We start from the raw sequence: 20,359 nt of genomic DNA on the forward strand, positions 1-20,359 counted from the left end.
GTTTTTCGACACATTGAAGAGCGCCAAGCGACCGTCCTCGAATGGGAGAGATTCTTAATACACTGCAGTACGACTCGACTGCCAAGGTTGAAACATGAATAGAAATCATCCCTTAATGCACAAGCAATGAAAATGTGAGATACATGTTCTGAAATTCCCAGATTTCTTCGTTGCTTAACCCTACATTTCAGAAATTTGAATAACTGCTTGATTTATTCAGAAAGTTGTTATTTACGTAAATATAGTTTAATCTAATCGATTAGGTTGATTTCCGAGCGTCTACAGTGTGCGCCTGCGCACAGATGCTAAGACACACAACTAAGTCAACAGCGAAAATTCATAACCGTTCCATCATCTGCTAACGTAGAAATGGGCTCGTTGAAATTTCACGTTGTTTCGCCGCAACGTTTAGCTTTCGCAGTGAGTGGCCTCACGTGCATGCCGTCTGCATCTCTGACAGTTGACAGTTTGCTCAGAGAAGTATGCTGAGAAATGAGGCCTATGCGATGATTTGAGAATCTAACAGTCCTTTCGCTTAAAACCACAAACTCTTTCCACATGCGCTGTTTATACTGCGCACGATATGCCGGGCGTTGCAGGGCTAATAGATCCATATGGAAAAACCCACCTTTTTCCTGGCGACAAGATGGCGCGCTGACTGAGCGGCTTTCCGCGCTGGCGTGATATCCACGCGCGCATGCAGTGAAAGGCAACGGCTGTGCTTGCAGCCAGGCCGGCGCGTTATCTCGGTTTCTCTGCTTTGCTCATTCATTGCGCTTTCTCAGATAACATTTGTCAGCGTTCCCGGAACAGGCGGAGAGAAGCCTTTGTTACCTGCAGAGCGGGAGATCGAAGGGCGCTCACAAAGTGCGCACCATCTGCAGGCTCTGTTTGGTTAGTCGCGCCTATCTGAGCGAGGCTGAGCTAGCTGGTAATGAATATTGGAATGTACTGCGCATTCAATGGACGTTGGCAGAAATGCAAAGACGCGCCTACGTCTGGCTCAGTTGGAAAAATAAACTCGTGCAAGAGATTAAGAAGCAAGAGTTTCTTTATTCTTTATTTCCTTCTGAGCGGAGGAGACAGGACTAAAAGTCTGTTCTCAGTTCTTTTTTTTTTTTTTGGCTGGTGCTTGTCTTCTTTGTCTATATGTCATCATTATTTAGTTGGCTGTAATATTACACTGCGTTTGATTTACTTTATCATAGTGCCAATGTTACTAAGACGAGTTCAACTACTAAATTAGCTTTATGACATCTTCCCGGTCACCTCCACAGCAACTAAGGCGACAACAGCAGAAACAACAACGGCATCAACGACAACGACGGCGGCAGCAACAACGAAAACGACGGCGACAGCAGCAAGAACAAAAGCAACCCTATTCTGTGGGGTCTCCCCACTGAACCCTGGCCACTCCCCCGTCGTGGGTATGTGCCATGTCACCAAGGCAACAACAACAACGACAACAATTCGCCGGGCTGTACACACTCGTGGACTGTCGAAACGTAAAAGACAGCACTGAGTTCCCCGAAATCGCAGGGGAAATAGACGAGGACTATCCTTCAGCAGCAGCAGAGATTATATCATTCTGGCAATTATAAGTTTACGAGATTTTTGAGCATTTCAAAAAGTGGGCAGTTTATAACATACCACCTCTTCGCATCCGTAAAATTTCAGTGCACGTGATAGACTCCAGAGCCTGCTTATTGAAGCGTGTAAAGACAGCAGTGACTACAACGCATGACGAAGGGAGGCGCGTGTATCGTCAGTTTCACTGCGCTCCTGAAGTCAGCAATGGGCGCTGACTTTTACGTACCTTGTCTGACACAAACACGAGAGGATACAAGGCGCGACACCGGGGCACGCCTTACGAGGTAAATGGGCAGATGTGTCTACAGTTAAACACATTTCGCCGATGAGTCGCCTATGCGTTTCAGTTGCGACGCTCAAGGATCCGGCAGCAGGCAACGCGTCGCACCTGCAGTCTTGCCACACATCTGCCAAACACGCTGCTCATAGCCTACTATGCTTAGAACCTGCACGACCAGAGCACGAGCCCCAGCGACGTTTGCTTTCAGGGCAATAATTGGTTTTTGGGGAAAGGAAATGGCGCAGTATCTGTCTCAGATATATGCGGACACCTGAACCACACCGTAAGGGAAGTTATAAAGGAGGGAATGAAAGAAGAAAGGAAGAAGAGGTGCCGTAGTGGAGGGCTCCGGAATAATTTCGACCACCTGGGGATCTTTGTGCACTGACATCGCACAGCACACGGGCGCCTTAGCGTTTTTACCCCATAAAAACGCAGCCGCCGCGGTCGGGTTCGAACCCCGGAGCTCCGGATCAGTAGCCGAGTGCCCTAACCACTAAGCCACCGCGGCGGGGGCTTTCAGGACAACCGCGGGGTGTTTTTGATATCCACGCATTTTACTGAAAATTTCACAGTAGGTTCTTCGGAGCCTTCTTATACTTTGCGCCATATTTCGTTGCCGGCCGGCGTTATGCTTAAGCGAAAATTAATTAAAAATTTTCCCGTTTCACGGCCACGATCGGGGTGATTTCTAAGGGCAACCTTGCGTGTGTGACGTCATGAGCTGCTCGCCTGACGATATTCACCCTGCGTTTGCAAAAGGGGGAAATATGGAGCTTGTTTTTCCTAATTTCGGACAGGTAATTATGAAATCCACCACAGTCGTCAGTTTAGCAAACTCACGAGCACAAGAGAGGTTTCGTGACAATATCCTTGACGTAATGTGTTTACTTGTCATGACGTCATACTTTGCTCGAAACCCAGCTTCAGCATCAGTTTTCTGGTTTGTACTGTTTTATAATTATTGTTCTCATTATTTTGCAGAATTATTTTCGGAACTAATGCAGCGAGGTCAAAGAAGTATATTGCTACAGTCAAGTCAAAATGTTGAAAAATGATTAGGAGTTGCCCTTCGAAGGAAGAACCTTGCCTGAAAACTGTTTTCCAGTGTGACTTAAGAATTTCTCACAGGAAGGATCCTCAACCTCACATGCAGCAGGTTCGCTTCCTGAAAGGCACCACAGAACCGTAGAAAGTTCATTACGTTTGAGGCATCTGAGCAAGCGGCTCATTTCCTGTCATGAACAAAACCAGCTTGTTCGTACTCTTCGTGTAATCTTGAAAAAAATGTGTGCACTTTTGGCAAGGGTATCTCAGATACGCGACCTGAGCATCCTGTAACCTGTGCGTTGCCAGGTCCACTTTGTTTCATTTAATTTTGTTCGCCTTTTTCTGATGGTCGTTTTATGTAGCGGTAATGATTTTAACCTTGCTGGCTACTATCTATTGCCAGGAGATTGCACGCCCTGGTAACCCTTTGATGTCTCGCAAGCCTTCGTCTGCCTAGTCACAGCGACAGCGACTGCTTCTGCTTCTCTAAAAATGAACTATGCGCTTGAACCTTCATTTCTCCCCCAAATTTTCGAAGCTCCCGAAATCTCTTTGAGGTAGATGAAAGGAGCTCTCTTCCTTATCCCTCCGAACTTAAGGCCTACCATTTATGCTACAAAAGCTCCACTTATTCGTGTAATGGGGTTGCATACTTTTGGCAAAGGTTGTACAGTATGGTCCACTGTTAAAGGGAGCATGCGATCGCGTGTCGTTGGCTTTCCGAGAGGCGCTGCTGAGGAAAGCCGGAACGAATTCCGCGCTGATTATGGACCGGAGTTTTTTTCGGCATTCTGTCCCCTTGCATGGATCTCATTTTTCACACCCACGACGCATCGATGACCTCTTCTCGCTGCTGAATTGGCTTTTTTCCATTCTGTGGTCCGCGTTTCGTGCGAAATAAGCAACATTTTCTCCGAAATAGATTATCCACGTGTGGGTGCCTTGGTTCATATGCCACTGAACGTGTACTGTCGTAAGAAGAAAGTCGTACAGTCGTAACAGAAGCAAAAATGCCGAACTTAAACGATAAGAAAGCTTAGTTCTAAAAATATGACTGCCCCATTCTTTTTAACTCTGCGCTGAACGAAGGGACAGCGCATCCTGACATTCCACGTACTGATGCAGCGGTGGAACTGCCGCGGAATCCAGAACGCGACACCTTCATGCCGTTTATGCAGCGTTTCGCATTGACGGTTGCTTGTTACGGTTCCAAAGGTTTTCAATTCCCTTACATGCAGCGGAAAAACCTGCTTAACGAAGCGACTGCCCCGATTTGATGACAACTCTGAGTAGACGGTGTTACGATATAGCCAGTAGCGCTTAGCTAAGTGGTCGAGCTTTTATATCTGCAACGACGTGTATTTCTAGGATCAATGTCTCATAACCCACAGTCATCGTACTAAATTCTTAGCATACCTTCGTCTCACCGCGTTCCTGGTTCTAGCACATTCTTAAATTTCTGCTGTGATCTACTGTTACTGGCACTGAATAGCCAGTTAGATGTGAAAGGCATGCCAGAAATACTGACCTTTTTCCGGATTTCAAAAAATAAATTCGGCACGCTTATATCGGTGTTTTTTTTTGTTTAAACCGAAAATTCCAACCGTTATATATAAATAGTAGTCCAAGCGACATGACCTATGTCCTAGCGACATGACATCCTTTCTAGCTCATTCCTTGTTCGCTTAGAACCAACATATGCACACTGTCCCGTTAATCTCCACCCACCGTTGCTTTCTTACTGTTTCCCTTTAATTTCTCGCTTCTTATTTTGACCATTTTATTGCTTTCTTCCTTCCACTTTTTTTGTTTTTTTCTCCCAATTGCCTTCCTTTTTTCACTGTTATCGTTGCATTTATTTGGATAATGCTTTCATGCAATGTCCTTGTGATTATGGCACTATTCGCCATCCTGTAAATATGTACTCAACCTTACTTACTGTTTCGCTTTTATACCTGGTGCGTTTTCATCTGTTGCTTATTTTTTGCCCTATGTTTTGTGTTGTATAGTTCTCGGCTTCTTTTTTATTTTTTCTGTTTATGGTAACCAGACCACACGATTCCGTTCGCTGAACAGCTCATATACCCATTGCTTGTGGTTAAGCGGCGCCACCTAGAGACAAATAGGAGAAATTTTATGAGACCTGATAAGAGCACATTTAAAAGCACTAATTCTCTTTAGTTCGATATGTATATGATGCCGCCTACTAAAAGCTTTGTAAATAGTTCATTTTCGTTTGATACATTGCTGCACTGTAATAAATAATTAATACCAGCGAAATGCAGAATTTTGAGCCTCCTTTTCCGAAAAATTTTTTTTCTCGTGTTTTTTTATACCAGAAATTACCAGCACGAAGAACGTTTCCCATTTCCCCTGGATGTGTGTTACCTTTTAGGTTGCTTTATTTAATGCTTTCAGAGTGTGAATCACCGTTTAGAAAGCTGTTAGAAGAACCGAGCGGCGACGCCCATAGTTATGGTACTGTAATGTTGGGAGAGTAGAATTACGCAGAATTGACAACACAAAGATCATTTTCCGTCTTCTCTGAGTGTATGTTACGTTTTATGTTCCATTTTGAGATGGTGTTTAGCCAAACTCGCTGCTTTAAAGGTTGAAGGACGATCTGAGAGGCGAAACTGGCACTGTGCCGTTGAGAGATCAGAATTACACCATTCAGACCAGCCCTTTTTTCATCCCCCTATTCACCATGTTGTCATCTGTTCTCCTGTTCAGGGTCCTTCACTTGGGCTCCTACCGCCATTCCTTTAATTGTTTCTATAACTGCGCAGTGATTAATTTAGGTCCAGTGCTAGGCCTTGGTTTTCATTTGCTGAATTATTTTTAAAAAATTTTCTTGTGCATTTGGAGGAATTTTTCTATTTTTAAATTGGCTTTAACCCTGTCAAAGCATTGCTGGTGCTGACTTCCGCACACTGTTATTCGTTTTTCTTTTGTTATTTGATAGAGCTAATGCAAGAGGAGTTTGCCCATGTTTCGCGCGGAACCGAGTGATGGACAGGCCCGAGAAGCTTGCGAATAAGGCCTGTTGCCCGTGTTGTCCAGCGTGAAGAAATATTAAAAACACGCAGAAAAGCAAAAAGTGAGCTTTGGAAAAGACTAAGGCTACCTGCACTGGCTTTTCCATGTGACCTGCCGGTGGTTTACTGCTCAGCCCGTTCAGCGATAAGTTCACAGGGCAGCTTGCATCACGTTGTGAAAAGCGTTGCAACGGGCCTTACATCTTCTTGGTGACCTTTATCGTATGTGCTTGGCGTAATTTATCTTTCATTTGTGCAACCGGAAATGACCAACGCTACGCTGCCTGTATCCGACGGAGGCGAACATTGATGTACGTACGTATGTAGTCTTGGTCGTCAGCGGCGCAAGGTCCTGAAGTCCCCTCCCCATCCTTCAGTTCCGTGAGGGCGAGTGGTAATGTGGTCATGGGGGAAGTGAACAAGCTGGAAGTGGGACGTAATACGTGTTTACTCCTTCTGTTATTCGCTTCGGAAGATACGCCTCTCAGTTGGAGTACTGCCAGCTTAACCGCTTCGCCGACGGAGACGGATGCATTGAAAGCACGAGGGGACAGACCGCACTTGTTGTCCTTACGCTGATAACCACTCTTGGCTGGTCCAACTCGCACTCCTTTCTTTTGTCGATAAGAAATGTTTTCTCGACTTTCGGTGTTGACAAGCTATCGGCCTATTTTAAATAGCATATTTCAATTTAAGTGCGTCGTACAAAATTGCTCACTTGCGACAGCGACGGTGGGCGAGAGTGGGAGAAGGCATTCATTGAAGCGACCCAGAGAGGGGACGCAAAACTGACTAAACTGCGCCGTGTAGCCGGTACTTTACCGCTCGTCAATTTTTTTTTCCTTTATGCCATATCTGTCGCCTTACCAATGTTTGCAAAATGGGTGCTCCGAGTTCGTGCTCAGGTATCGTGGATGGTCTGAGATGATAAGACCGCACGCAGGCGATTGGAACTAAAATATTGGCAGGTTATCGCTGATCACCGATGTCGAAGCGACGGCCACAAGTTGCGGGGCACGCCTACTGTATCGCGGTCCAAGTTTCACCGGAGTAACCGTCAATAGAGTCGCTACGACTTGCCAGGGAGGTTGATGAAAGAGCAGGATGCACGTGCGTGTGTCGCAGTGCCCGTAATCGCCCTTGGAAAAGGTACCACGAAGGGCCACGATAGGGTCATTGGAAACTTTTACGACTCTAAGGTTATGAAGAAGACAGCATTGCCTTGCGGCGATTTTTGGCTCTTATAACGGCAATGCTGCGTACGCAAAATGGAAGACGTGGAAGGGCTTGTCCACCACATGCACTGCTTTACCGGCACCACAATATGTTAAGTGCACCCTTTGCCAACAAAAAAAAAATAAAATTCAGTAGACTCTTCATATACTGTAAGTAAACTTTCTGTGGCTTGGGTATTGAAATTTTTATAAAGGTAGGCTTCACTTAGGAATGTAATAAGCATACGTGCAGTCTTGGTCAAAAGTCTTAAGGACAAATGCTTTTCGCTTCAACCACAATAACAGAGCCATTACGGCACTATTAAAAACTGAATGGCACTATTAAAAATCGAATGGCCTTAAAATGCTAGCAGAAGCTTTCTTCTTGCGGTAGAGAAGCTTCCTGCTTGACTTGGGTTTTGAATGATCCGCTATACGAAGCATTCTAGGAACAATCATTTCGCTGCAGCTGAAGGCTGTGGCCTTAAGACTTCTGACCAAGAGTCTACCTACTTCATGAGCTGTTCTATCACCTGATGCCCGTTGAGTGCCGAGTCGTTTTCAGGTTTGTGTGTTTGCCTGTCATTGCGTTGTGTTATTTCGATAGTCTGCAGAATCAACTAGCCCGGCACCAAGTTTTACTTATATTGGGTCGCTGCACTTCATCCGTTGGCATTATGTTTTGCTTTATTTTTGGTTGAAAGAGCGAGGTATTTCTTTGAATTGCTCGCTTTCCGCCGTGTGTGCTCCCCATTAAGACTGCCGAGGCTCTTACAGCCGCGCATACTATGCACAATCTTAGAAAATGCGAGGTGCAGCAACAATAACGGCGCTGCCTGGCGCCGGTTTTTGACGCTTTTAAGCCTAACAGCCTGGGGCATAGCCGAGTCAGCTATAAAGAGCGGAAGCTGCGCGTACGATTTTTCATAATTTCGGTTGCAAAGAACCATCCTTCAACTTCTTTTGCCCGTAAAAAGAGTGCGCATGCAGGCAGTTCTACTCTCTACCGAAGGATGCACTTCACTCCTTATGCAATTTAGGCGGAGTAAACAGCTGCCACTAAATGTAGAGCCCCCGGTTTACTCTCTCTGATAGCGTGCCAGTCTTTAGAGTACCGGACACCGGTTTTAAAGGATTTACCGGAAATCTGTCGAGTCGCAGATAATAACTAACATTACTCGACAGTAGTTTCGTTATGGTTTCCTGTTCTCTCTCTCTCTCTCTCTCTCTCTCTCTCTCTCTCTCTCTATATATATATATATATATATATATATATATATATATATATATATATATATATATATATATATATATATATATATATATATATATATATATATATATATATATATATATATATATATATATATATATAGAAACGCATACTAGCTATGCACGCGCTCCAGACGTGATGCAGCAATCAGAAATTGTCTACCTGAGGCCCGTTTCAACACCGTCCCGGTTTAGATTGAACGCTTTCGAAGGTTCGGACAGTCTGCAAGTAAATGCTTCTTTCTTCGAGGTCACCAAAGAGATTTCTGCGAAGAACAATTTGTGAGCGTACGCTAAGCCCTCGGGGCCACTGCTTCTGCTTCGGTCCGCGAGAAGGAAAACGACCGCATAACATCGCCTATACTCGAAGGCTATACTCAATCGCGGTCGGGTTTTGCGATTACACGCTGCGTCGACAGCCTTGTCTTTCCTCCACCGCATGTCACTCTATCCATTTCTGTTTTCTTTTTCCAGAATATAGACCCCGCAAAGCTGTTTGTATAGAAGAGATGGAAGGTTGACTGCGTGAGGAAGGAGGTTCTGACGAATGTTTGGCTGAGGGGTTGTGCGGCGAGAACTTTTTTGATATCTTCCAGTTGTTTCAGGAAAGCCAGCCACTAATTTTTAGAAACTAACCTTTTGAGCCATAAAGATCGCTTCTACGGCGCAGTTATGCTGTCGGACATCAGAAAATGTGATAATTTTGTTAAGTAGTGAGCTGATTAACTACGTAAATTCTACTAGTTAACGTTTTTACCTATTACAGTTAGGCGCCTGGACGCAATTAGAGACATATAGCTGTCCGCTAGTAATAGCCATATCACGTGTTAGAATTGAGAAAACGCGGAATGCGGTAGGGCGTTCATGTTTTTGGTATTTGAAAAGCGGCATGAACTAAAGCAGGAGATTGCGAAAGTAGGCCGCAAAACGTGTGCTGCGAAAGCTTCGGGGGAGGGGAGGATCAATTTTTCACCTATAGTGAAAAATCAATTCTCTTTTTTTTTTACCTTAAGATCATGTCTATTTCTTTTATGCTCTTTTTGCTTGTTTACGAACTTAGTTTTGGAAATTAAAGTTCACAACCTAACCCAACGTACAGAAGACTTGCCAAACAAAACGACCGAGAAATATAGGTAAAAAGTGCCCCTAGATTAACATGTTCACATATCACCACCAAGAAAAACCATATAGAACCGCATCGCAATAAGCTCGCTTCTCTAGATGGCTTGAATATGTGGCAGGAAAGACGTAGTATTTTGCCTTTTTCATAAACTCGCGACAAAAAACTCGACTTCCTAACCAAAAATTTTAGAATTTATATATTCTTGAACGTGGTTTTAAAATGCACCTGTTCGACAAACCAGATTTTTTCTAAGAGTTTCGTAAAATATGGGCAGAAGAAAAGATGTGAGAACTTTGGACGGCAGGCGAAAGCGGCAGGTGTTAGGAAAATTTCGTGACTTGGTGTGCCCTCGGCAGAATATCCTTGAGGCACAGGGATACTTGTTTGGGCGCTGAGTTGCTTCGGAAGGAGGCTGGCTACCGAGTGCATACCGACGTTGCGAAACCGTGCGCTCCCAGCGTCTCTAATTGGCCTCCCCACTCAGGTATCCTTCAAAAACCACGCTCACAAGTGGCGAAATGATTTGTTTCCTCCCGTCTTGTTTTTCTATCCGAAAGTCGACTGTTTGCTCACGTGACTGCGTTTTCCCAAGAGCGCCATTACTAATGCACTTCCTTGTTAATGACCTTGCCGAGGAAGCATCGATGACGCATCATTGAGTTCCTTAACTCACGAAGCGCCCATATCGCATATTTGTGATAAAGGACTTCGTTTCGCTAAGCTTGCTCTAACCAGCGGAATCAACCCTGACACGCACAAAAGCACACAAAAGTGCACAAAAGCACACAAAAGCACACCACACACCGAGGTATTTTGAGCCCGTAAATATATTTGTCTTCTTTATGCCATATCATGCTTCCTCGAATATTTTGTACAAAGTTTGTCTTTGTATAATTTGTATGCCTTTGTATAATTTATATGCCTTCGTATATACTGTATATTTTGCTCTTGCATATTCAGAGACTCAAGTGTTCCATGTACACATCTGCACCCTGAGGATAAAAAAAAGAAAGAAGCAAATAAATTTAACGCACTAGGACAGCTACGGTGCACTGATAACAGCATTGGCTACTTCAGCTTAGAGTGAACGCGTTGTGCTGAAGACTCGGTTTTCGGTCTCTAACACTGTCAGGTACCGCACGTGAAGAAAGAGCGGCTAAAAGCTGTCAGGCTGACGCAGACAAAAAAGTCAGCGCTAAATGGGCAAGCGCAGCAGGTAATACTCTCGCTCGAGGACACGTGTTCGGCTTTAACTGAGGAAGACGAGCATATAGCCATAAATGCGATGAATTACAACGCTGCCGACATTACCATGGAGTGCGCGATTGAAGTAGAAGGTATGATGGGTAGGCTAGACGCTAACATCAAACTCTTCGAGAAAACGTAATACCATAGAGAGAAAGCCTCGAACTACATAGTCAAGGCAGAACTAGTGGACCTACCAAAATTAACTAGTAAGCTTGAAGGTAAGCGTCGTTATTGAGCATAAGGTGAACAGTAATGCACAAGTATTAAAGCACATGTAGAGGAGTCATGAAAGCAGCAGGGAGAAAATTAGACACGGGCAGAAGCCAAATAGATGCATTAAGAAGACGGCAGTGTCAGTAGCAATGCGAATAAGAGAGTTGATGTAGCCGAGGAATACTGCACGTGGTTATAGAGTAGCCAAGATAATCAAGGCGCTTATATAAATAATGGCATGGAAGAAATATAAGGTCAAACTATAACTAAGACAATTATTAAGAGGTAAGGAAGATATGCAAACGATGGCGAGAGTAAAACCGGCAGAAGAGGATCAAGTAGCTGCAGATGTGCTGAAGGACAGCAGAAACGTTGTGATAGAAGAAAGCTTCCGGAGCAGTTTGCCCAATGACTTTTGGCCCGACTTGTACCAGAAGCATAGAAGAACGTTAGCACCATACTGGTCAATAAGAAAGATGATGTAAGAGATTTAGAAGCAGCAAAATTTTAAATTGTTGTCTTTAACATCTCGAAGCAACACATGGGATTATAGGGGCGTCGTAGTGGAGGGCTCCGGACTAACTAAGATCACTCGTGGTTCTTTAACGTGCACTGACGATGTTTGCTACGATGTTATCAATTTATGTTCAGTCCAACGATATGTGAGACAGATACTGCGCCATTTCCTTCCCCTTCAAAAACCAATTATTATTATTATTATATTCACGTTAGCCTCCGAGTTTCTGTCCCATAGGTGAGTACCGGTAATATACAGCTGTTGTATATTTTCCTCTTGAGTGATACTGGTAAACTGCTATTCAAAACTTGAAAGTGTCTGCCAAATACACACCACCCCTTTATTATTCTAGTTATTTGAAGCTTGACGCTTATTCATTGGTTTGTTATACAGGAAACAAACGCGCAATAAAGCAGGAGCTAAAGGCGTAGCCTGAGAGGGGCTCCGGCCCTATCGAGCAGTAACGGTAGACAAGACGCCATTTCGCACAACAGCAACAAGCATGAACAATACATCTTATACAGACAGCAAACGTTGAAACTGAACAGAAAAGAAAATTGTAAAAGCACTAACAAGCATACAAAATACATCTAATAGATATAGCACACGCTCAAACAGAAAGTTGAATGATTGTATTCTAACAAGGCAACATAAGGGGAATCTATGAAGTTAAATATTTATTATTTCCCTCTCCAGCAGGACTCTCGCGATGCGGTTCTGCGGTCATATACCCGCCCCAAGTAGACGTACACTCTTACCACTCGCAACGCTTCGCCGCCAATCGCAAATTGTTTCCTTCAGACGCTGTTCAACATTATTTTAGACTGTTGAGACTGTTCAACATTATTTTATCTCACAGCCGGCTGCCGCTGCGCAATGCGTCCGGCATATATGCCACGCGCTCGTACCTTGCCCTCTCTCTGCGTGCTGTTTACATAGGCGCCCGCATTCAAGCCTTGCTACATCACCGCGCGGCTGACGGGAAGCCGTGCCTCGTATCTCATAGCCCGTCACTCTCCACACAACGTCCACGCTCGACCAGCGTAGTAGTAGTAAGTGGTTTATGATTAATGGTAATAAACAAGGAAAGAAATGATTTTTGCTAGCAGCCCCGGCATCTGCCATCTATACTGAGACACCTGAGCTGGGGCAGCGGAAATAGGGGGAACGCAGGCAAAATGGAGAAATGAAATGAAAGAGGTGAGGAGACAGGAAGAGAGGATAGGGGGGAGAGGTACAGGTCGCACTCTTTCCGCGTTGACGACTTCGCTCAGTGAATGCACCCCTTTTAGGTCGCCGCCGTGGCTGAGTGGTTATGGCGCTCGGCTGCCGGCCCGAAAGACGCGGATTCGATCCCGGCCGCGGCGGTCGAATTTCGATGGAGGCGAAATTCTAGAGGCTTGTGTACTGTGCGATGTCAGTGCACGTTAAAGAATCCCAGGCGGTCGAAATCTCCGGAGCGCTTCACTACGGCGTCTCTCATAGCCTGAGTTGCTTTGGGACTTTAAACCCCTATGAACCTATAAACCAAACCGAATGCACCCCTTTCGTGGTGGGTTGTGACCTGTTTATGTCGGCGGCAACCCTGCACTCGGTAGAGCCACTTTCAGTGGGAAAATCTGTCCTGTGAGCTGTTTGGAAAAAAGAACGCTGAAATGGGTTATTACTACAAGCAGGCTCGATCAGTTAAATTTCCCCCCAATGAGATCCATTCCCTTCTGCATTCAGCATATCGTTCTTCCTAGTGCGATTGAAGACTGGACCCTGCCCGAGCCCATTGTCATTGAGACTCATCCTTCCAGATTTAGGCAGCCACTCATTGACCATTTTAACGAATAACTTTTTCTCTGTACCCTGTATCAGCTACCATGCGCTGTAATCCGACAAACACGCTTTAGCGCACTCGTTGTGTTTCTGTAGTCTGTATTGTTGTGTGTTTTTTGTTTTTTGTTTTACCTCTATCACAATATGTCTTTGCTCGAGTACTTTTTTCAATTTGTTACGCTTTCTTTTGTTTGCTTAGTTCGCTTATTAGCTGACCTTTCATATGTATGCATGACCGTTATTCCCCCCCCCCCCCTTATGTAATGTCCCTGCGGGACTCTTAAGGGTTAATAAATTATGATGATGATGATGATGATGATGATGATGATGATGATATTCGAGAGCGTACCTTGAGGCACGTAAGTTTACAAAAGGTCTCTTGAAAGCTTGAATCTCTCTTGGACGTTACTGCGTTCAATGTAAACGAACGAGCGTTGTTCCTCAGTGCTCGGCTTGTATAGGCCCGTATAGACGAGCTACCCTGCAAAAGCGTTTGATCGTCGACCGTGATCATAATTACGGTATTCATCTCGAGGCGGCGAACTACCGGCGAAGACCTTTATGTATGTTTTTATTCGCACCGCATATCTCAGAAGTTCATCGTAGTTAAGCTAGTCGCGTTTATGTCGAGCTCGCCGCATGTTTCTGCAAGGTCAACACGCATTGTATACATATTTATATAGTTAAGGCGCATTCAGGGGCAAAAACATTTCGCCGCGGGCTGCGCCGAACATCATCAGTGCAGTGGGTTCCATAGAGGAGATAAGGGGCTGTGGACCCCCACGGAGGGTGAAACCAGAAAATGGTTTCGCCGAAAGAAGGGAACAGGTTCGGCATCCGGTCAGTCTAGACGTTTAATAGCCCTGGTGAACAGAGCTTAGAGACATCCCGGAGAAGTTCATTCGATTCAACCATGGATGTGGCTTGGCACGCCCGCAATCTGCGTGATCTGCTGCCGGTGAATCTGACTCTCCTGCTTGGTGCCACCTTCCTGGTCTCGCTGGTGGCGCTCACCTGGAATCACGTGACCATGCTCATCCGTGCCTGGAAGATGCTGAGGAAGGTTCCCGGGCCTCCGGACTGGCTGCCCATGGTCTACGGGGCGAGAGCGAACAACGCCATCTCCAATCAGTCGTCGACACCGGATGAGTTCAATATTCGTAAGCCTGCCCGTATAATTTCTAATCCTGCTGTGCCTTTGTTCTCGCTCAACGGTTCGCAAATTATGAATCGAACGATGCGCACCCTAACATAAAGCGTTCAGTCGCCGCTCGCTATTTATATACGGAAATGCATTTTTTCCGCCCATACAGTGTAAGTGGACCTCGAGAAAACCAGTTAGTTTTGCAGCCCGAAACGCCAACATCCACAAAATTTTGTACAGAACGTTGCAAAGTTCGAAATTTTGGCTTTGAAACAACAGGATACGTCGGATAAGAGCTTGAGACATCTGAGATCACTGTTTTTTTTTTTATTGAAGATGCATACGTGACGCTTAAAACTCAGCATAAAATTATATTTTTATGTGTGACAGATCCGCACACATGACTTTGTCGGAGGACGGGCTACCAAACTCGTTGCTTTATGAATTGTTATTTACTGCGTTCTATAGCTTGCATAACAAACATGCTTGGAGGGATGTGAAAAGCAAAGTATTGTGTACTCCGCCAACAACTGCAAACAACTGCATACGTAATGTTACGCGTATCTGTGTGCATATCGCCTGAGAGGACTGAACACAACCGAGCAGGAGCATGCATCAAGAAGTACACGAGGTTTTTTTCGCGTTCCCGTTTGAATCGCGAACTGTCACCACTGGCAAGGTTTCAGTTCTTATGATACTCGCACCGCAAGCTCTGTTGTCCTGGCGTAACAATTTGATAATGTTTTGGTTTCGAATACGCTCACGAACGGCTTATAAAGAAAACAAAGGAGAACAGGTTCGCTTTATTGGTAACATGTCTTTGCTGATACTTATGTGTTATCTTCTCTCATAGGTGTTCAGTGCAATTTGTGTGTGTGCTGTACTGATTATATCGATTGCTGTTTTAGAGCCAAATAAATCGTTAGTGCTTTATTTTACTTTTTTTTCAGACGGCAGGCCCTAGTCAGATGTGGAGCTCAACTTCCGCATTTTTGTTTGTGGTCTGCCGAATGAACCGAATTAAACTTGATAAAAAACATTATACGACCGGCTTAAATTCAGTGTATCGGGCGACGTTCTCACTGTCTCCTGCTTTAAGAAAAACACCGCCGCACAAAGAACGAGAAAGGAAAAAATACAACGGGGGGGGGGGGGGGGGGTTAAAATTCAACCGCTGACTACCTGTTATTCGAAAGAAAAACGCGCACCCAAGCTTTTTTTCTAGCTGTTCATTTTTTAAACATTACAAACGTATTACAAAAGGTCTTTTTTAGTAAGCATTACATTCTTAATTTTTATTTAATCTTTCTTAATTGATTACCTTTCTTTTATTTACTAAGGGGAGCCGTAACTCAGAATTCCTCCTGCCTGTAAAAGTATGCTGGAAGTAGCTGCCGTGTGGAGTTGTTCTTCATCTTTTAAATAATTAGAGGTATTTTGCCCTTTAATTACCCTTTAAGCATTTTATTAGTATCGAAACGTAATGAATGGACCGGCGCATTGCCGTGGTGAAGCTTTCAGTCATCTCCCTCCCACAACTTTTTTACGGGAGGAAGATGTGTGTGAGAGAAACGAACACAACGTTTTCTGCTCGTGGCATCAATGAGGCGGCAAAGAATTGCAACTTAGCATCAGGTCCCTAGTTTTTGTTCAACCTGAATAAATTTATACTCAAAGCGGACATATATTCGTGATCAAAGAAACAGAGAGAACCGCCCGAACGTTTTCTCGACAATTGCAGCCAGAAAACATTTTCTCTGTAATGTAACAATGAAGGGTCATTCCACGCCAAACGTCCCAGACGTTGCGCTCGACCATCTCCAATTTGTTAAAAAAAATTCATGGAAACTTATCGTAATGTGTGTAATGAAAGTCTGAAATATTTTTGCCGAAAAAAATTTATTCGTAAGGGGACGGCAGTTTCAATATTTAGAAAAGGCGAGAAACCAGGCACTGCTCAATAATTAATAACAGGTTAAAATATTTAGAAAACGCCTCAAAAATTTTTAATTGACATTTGCACAGATTTTGTCTTTCGATATAGTTCGGAGGATACAGCTTTATACGGCATAATTGTTTTTTAAATCGAGAAAAGTTTGAAAATGTACCATTTTTATCGTTTTTTGTTTTAAATAACAACTTGCTCTCGGAAATTCTGAAATCGCGGTTTTGCTCCCCTACATGGCTAGTACCTATAATAAATGTTACAGGTGATGAAACTGCGTACACCAAAGTAAAAAAATACTAAATTTGGTCGAAATTATTCCGGAGCCCTCCACTACGGCACCTAATTCTTCCTTTCTTCTTTCACTCCCTCTCTTATTCCTTCCCTTACGGCGCGGTTCAGGTGTCCAACGATATATGAGACAGATACTGCGCCATTTCCTTCCCCCCCCCCCAAAAAAAAAACCAATTATTATTAAAAAGTGCGTTTTGAGCCAAAAACACTCGTTAATTTCGCCCTGAAGTGTCCCAAGCAAAAATACAAGCAATAATGGGTTATGAAGAACGGTTTATTGCCTTTCATTCCTGAAATTTTTATCGAGGTGATTTTTGTTTAAAGCGAGACAATAATTTTTGAATTTGAGCTCTTCTGCCGCAAGTTGCGTCGTCTCTTAATGCCTTTTCACCGCAGAACACAACACCTGACATGGCACGACACTTATGGCCAGGTAACTTCGTTTGCTGCCGTTCGCTGTCGTGCATTATTAGGGCTGTAGCTAAAGAAGATATCATGCGACATTCGGCGGATGGTATGCAATAAACGAGATCGTTTTCGCTTTCGAAGTTCGAAGAGACCCGCTTTGGTGCGGGGCGGCAGAGAGAAGGAAAACAAGGGAATTGAACGTGCTGTCTCGCATGGACCACGAGGAGGGATGACCAGCTGGCGTGGCAGGCGTATCACAAGTGCTTTATTTATATCCGAAAATATCGCGGAGAGGGCGCGCCTCGAAGCGCGTGCACGTGAAGGTGCGAAGTGCACTCCGCTGCGGCGAGTAACGCCAGACGCTCTGGCGGTGAACGCGGCCCGCTCGCGCGCAGGTACGTCACGAGCATGAAGGTGCTTCGCCAGCATAGTGGCCCGTGCACAGGTGTCGCTGGGACATTAATGCAGAAACTGCACTGAATAAATCAAATACAACAAACACATCACATCGGAAACAACCGGGCATGAGCCTCTGACGGCCACAAGGGTAAGTATACCACGTGGTACTGCTGCGTCGCGGATTCTTTCAACACCGGATCGTTCTGGTCATTTACAGATCGGCGTCTCACAAGCTCTTACGCTGCTGATTACGTCTGTCATGGCGCCGACAAGAATGACTGACTGCGACAGAACCACACCGAACAACTAGCTCACTTGGGCATGTGCCGCCCTAGCAACGTTAAGAAAATCTTTTGCCACGAATACCTGTTCGACTACTCAACGTTTTCATGCTTGCCTGCAGTGCAAACCTCACTTAAGAACAAGAACTCTACATTTCGCGTGGCTACACTGTCGGCAGTATCGTGCTCTGCGGTGAAGAGGCGTTAAGAGACGACGCAACTTGCGGCCCGAGAGCTCAATTTCGAAAATTCTGTCCTCGCTTTAAAAAAAAATTACCTTGGTAAAAATTTCAGAAATGAAAGGCAATAATCCGTTCTACGTAACCCGTTATTGTTTGTATTTTTACTTGGAATACTCACGGTCAAATTAACGAGTATTTTGGCTCAAAACGCACTTTTTTGGAACTTTAGTATTTTTTTTACTTTGGTGTACGCGGTTTCATCACCTGTAACATGTGTTATAGGTACTAGAAATCTAGAGGAACAAAACGGCTATTTCCGAATTTCTGAGAGCAAGTTGATATTTAATACAAAAAAAAACGACAAAAATGACACATTTTCATACTTTCTTCGATTTATTAAAAATATTTATGCCGTTTAAAGCTGCATGCTCCGAATTATATTGAAAGACAGAATCTCTGGAAATGTCAATGAAAAAATGTTTGAAGCGTTTTCTAAAAAAATGAACTTGTTATTAATTATTGAGCAGTGCCTGGTTTCTCGCCTTTTCTAAATATAAGCTGCCCTCACTTCACGAATAAATTTTGTTCGGCAAAAATGTTTCAGGCTTTCATTCCGCACATTAAGGTAAGGAAATTTTGGAACAAATTGGAGATGGTCCAGCGCAACGCCTGGGACGTTTGGCGTGGGATGACCCTGAACGGACTTCCTGTTGTCTTCTCAGGACATATACGGCTCGCATTTCGTTTTGAAACGACAAACCCGCTAGACGGGACGTAAAAAAGGAATCTGCAGAAGTTTTTTTTTGCTTTTGCCACGTCCCGTATCGTGTGCTGTTTGTTACTTCAGAATGAAACATTACCAACTAGCCCAGTTCTCCACCAGTCGCCCATGTTCAGCAGACCTTGACAACCACAAATGGCGCGGAATTGTTTCAGCTCCCCTGCCAAGATTTTTATACATGAACAAATTTAGCCGTCACATGTTCCACGCCTATGTACTTCGTTGTAATACCAGATGCAAACTGGGAAATTCGTCCTCTAATCTGACGTTCGATATGTTATCTTCGTTGACCGAGATCGTCACGTATTCCGGATTCCAGGCTTTCAGTGCTTCTGAAATGCACGTTTAGATAAAAAAAAACATATCTATGCCGCCATCCCTTTATTACTATGCCGGTATTTATTTCCAGCCTCGCTTGCATGAATCCGACAGATGTGGGTCCACTCATGAGTCTACAGGTGGGCTAGATCGCACCATCTTGACGACTGCTCATTTACATGAACTCGAAACTAGCGAGTCAAGCCAGTCGCGGTGCAACCACCTTCCTTCTCTATCTCCCCTCTCCTGCTCCGTCCATGCATATAGTTCTACTCCAGGGCATGAAATGGGATTAACGTTCAATTTGTTGAGGGGCGTGGAGAATCGACTCACTTCGTGCTGTCGGTTTTAGCGGACCTGGCCGCTCGAATCCTCGAGCCAATCCGACATTTTTTACATGATTAATAATAATAATAATTGGTTTTTGGGGAAAGGAAATGGCGCAGTATCTGTCTCATATATCGTTGGACACCTGAACCGCGCCGTAAGGGAAGGGATAAAGGAGGGAGTGAAAGAAAGGAAGAATGAGGTCAACCAGTTTTCTGGGATAAATACGAACTCAGCTCGACTTGCTGAAGTTCAACTTGGCGTTTACATAAACTCGAAAAGCTCGGGTCGAGTCCGTCTTTCGGTCTCAACTTTACCTGTCGTTCTCATATAAACGCTGGCGGGTCAAGCTGAGAGTGTGGGGCTTATCGTGTCAGCGTGATTTCAGGGGTTAGGTTGACTAACCCCTAGCATCGAGGCAAAGGGCGTGTAGACGCTCTCAAGCTAAGGAGTGGGGTTAATGGCAAATGAGAGGAGGAATACGAACCAGTTTCGTTGAGACGCCGTCGGGCCTGTATACAAAACAGAGATGGCGTGCCGCGATCTCGGATGCAGCCTTCACACGCTCGCACTGCACGCACTATTAGACGCTGCGAGCCGGTGCATGTCAGCGGCGTTTGTTTTTAGCGCGAAATCACTACTTCACGAGGTCAAACCGGTTCAAAACCGAGAAAAATCGGTAAGGCGGCCTGACCAGGGTGGTGTAGGGGTGCGGACTAAAGCCCTTCTGATCGGGTCCAGCCATATATAGTAGAATGGATAGTACACTGACTCGGACCAAGGCGTGTGACTAGCTTTCTATCCCTATAAAGAGCTTTCAATGGATAAAACCGACGACAATTTTCGAAATGTAATGTGTATGTAAGAGAGAGAGAGAGAGAGAGATCTTTAATGAAAAACAGATATTTTAG

General features: G+C 44.6%; 2 protein-coding genes across 4 annotated transcripts in view; one reads left to right on the forward strand and one right to left on the reverse strand.

Annotated features, from left to right (window-relative positions):
* Positions 1–6,380, reverse strand: part of LOC144121237 (uncharacterized) — a 28,733-nt gene extending 22,353 nt beyond the window's left edge. Inside the window, exon 1 of one of the 3 annotated variants that reach the window (XM_077654342.1) lies at positions 6,278–6,380. In XM_077654342.1, coding sequence (XP_077510468.1) covers positions 6,278–6,365 — 88 coding nt within the window. In that variant the 5' untranslated portion in view covers positions 6,366–6,380. Of the gene's footprint in view, positions 1–628; positions 785–6,277 lie in introns of those variants that run through there. The other 2 variants (XM_077654346.1, XM_077654343.1) reach the window with 2 other exon arrangements.
* Positions 6,381–14,267: 7,887 nt separating this feature from the next.
* LOC144121239 (cytochrome P450 4V2-like) overlaps positions 14,268–20,359 on the forward strand; it is a 73,162-nt gene continuing 67,070 nt past the window's right edge. The window contains exon 1 of the mRNA XM_077654350.1: positions 14,268–14,529. Coding sequence (XP_077510476.1) covers positions 14,283–14,529 — 247 coding nt within the window. The 5' untranslated portion in view covers positions 14,268–14,282. The remainder of the gene's footprint in view (positions 14,530–20,359) is intronic.

This window comes from Amblyomma americanum, chromosome 2 (genome assembly GCF_052857255.1).
Source record: "Amblyomma americanum isolate KBUSLIRL-KWMA chromosome 2, ASM5285725v1, whole genome shotgun sequence".
NCBI classification, from domain to species: Eukaryota; Metazoa; Arthropoda; class Arachnida; order Ixodida; family Ixodidae; genus Amblyomma; species Amblyomma americanum.